At 40.7% G+C, this 1925-nt stretch overlaps 1 protein-coding gene across 1 annotated transcript; it reads left to right on the forward strand.

Moving 5' to 3' along the window:
• On the forward strand, window positions 1-1682 carry LOC115359192 (odorant receptor 131-2-like). The gene is made up of 2 exons (XM_030051542.1): window positions 1-180; window positions 888-1682. Exons 1-2 carry the CDS (start codon window positions 1-3, stop codon window positions 1680-1682), a joined length of 975 nt encoding a protein of 324 aa, XP_029907402.1.
• Window positions 1683-1925: the final 243 nt, after the last annotated feature.

The following is a 1925-nucleotide window of genomic DNA, read 5'->3' on the forward strand; positions in this document are numbered from 1 at the left end:
ATGGGAGACCCTGACACCAGCCACATGAATTTCTCATCCACAAGCAGTAATGTGACAGCAGTTGTAAGGAAACCTGAATCTTTCCACACAGCTGTGACAAAGATTGTGGTGACTGTGGCCCTCTTCATCTCCATCAACTACATCAATGGCACCTTGGTCCACACCTTCAACAAACACCAGGTCGAAAAGCTTTCAATCTCGATCTCCAGAGAGGAGGACCGCACAAAGGGTGGTGGTGGTGGTGGTGGTGGCGGACTGGTGGTGGTGGTGGTGGCAGAATGTCGGACTCCTATCAAATCACTCAACAACACACCACAATCCTATCGATAATTCTACATATAATTCCACCTACCTACAGTTCTACCTATGTTAAGTTGATCACCTTGGTAAAGCTGGCTAACATCCCAGCTGTTAACTAGTGGGGAAAAGTTGACAAAAGCACATTTTAATGTGCTCAGTGACCATGAATTGTGAATGTGATTTCTGTGCCTTGTGTTGTCCCTAACAGTTCCGTAGGGTAAAGGTTTTGCCTCACACAGGACTAAAACATGTCAAATGCAGTGTGTCAGCTAACTTCAAATTGCATTACTTACTTGTAGCAAAACAAAATACAGCTATACATCACAGCTTCAGCATGAAAATATCTCTCCATGGGGCACCAATAAAGTGATCAACCCACAAACAGTGATTATAGCAGTGTGAACAAACTGTAAGAATAAAAATCCTCAGTCCCTGTTTAGATCACATGACAAAAGAATTCCCTTTGACTGATGAGGCAAACCATTTTCAGACGTGCAAGATTTGTAATGACCTTTTTGACAGCACACACATGTATCTCTTGATTAGTAACATCCCAGATGGTATAATTCTACTTTCTTTTTTTACAGATATTACATATGAACCCTCGCTACATCCTTTTCATCCATCTGGTGGTCAACGATATGATCCAGCTGACAGCTGCTGTTACCCTGTTTGTCTATACTTATGTTTTCTACACAATCAATGTCTCCCTCTGCTGCCTACTAGTGATTTCTGCTGTTCTCACTACCCAGAATACACCACTGACTTTAGCCAGCATGGCTGCAGAATGCTACATTGCTATTTGTTTACCACTCCAGCACTCAAAGTTATGTACAGCCAAGAGAATATATGTAACGATAGGTCTGATGTGGTTGATAAGTGCAATCTCAGTCCTACCGGATCTGTTTGTGCTCCTGGCTACAGAACCTCTGGAATATTTCTACTCCAGAATTGTGTGCCTCAGGCATATTCTCTTCCAAAACACAGCTCTCCATGAGAAGAACAATTTGAGTAACATAGTGCTACTAGTTATAGTTTGGCTCTGTCTTGTCTACACTTACTTAAGGATCCTGTTTGCTGCTAAAGCAGCTGATGGAGATGCAAAGAAGGCCAGGAATACTATCTTACTTCATGGTTTTCAGCTACTGTTGTGTATGCTCACCTATATAAGCCCTTTATTAAAACAGGCACTGCTGTATTGGTTCCCTGAACATTATAGAAATTCACTGTTTGTTTGCTACATTATCATCCAGATCCTCCCCAGGTTAATCAGTCCTATTGTGTATGGCATACGAGACCAGACATTCAGGAGGTACTTGAAGAGGTACCTGCTGTGCTCAGTGACTGCAAACACCACAGACTACATTGAAAGACACACTTAAGACAGCACATTGAGTGACTTAGACAGTTTTTTTTTTTTTTTTTTTTTATAAATGTGACTATGCTGCTGTACTACATAAAGGTGTGGTTATTCCCCAAACAACTGAATAAAGAAATGAATAAACCATTGAAGGTACTGATGTTTTTAATCAAGGCAATCTGCAATCATAAGTAAGTACAAAATGTAAAGACTGGGATAAGCAAACCATTTTAAAAAATTGCTCAGTTTCTTGTTTTCTTGTTAA

Source organism: Myripristis murdjan, chromosome 5 (assembly GCF_902150065.1).
Source record: "Myripristis murdjan chromosome 5, fMyrMur1.1, whole genome shotgun sequence".
NCBI classification, from domain to species: domain Eukaryota; kingdom Metazoa; phylum Chordata; class Actinopteri; order Holocentriformes; family Holocentridae; genus Myripristis; species Myripristis murdjan.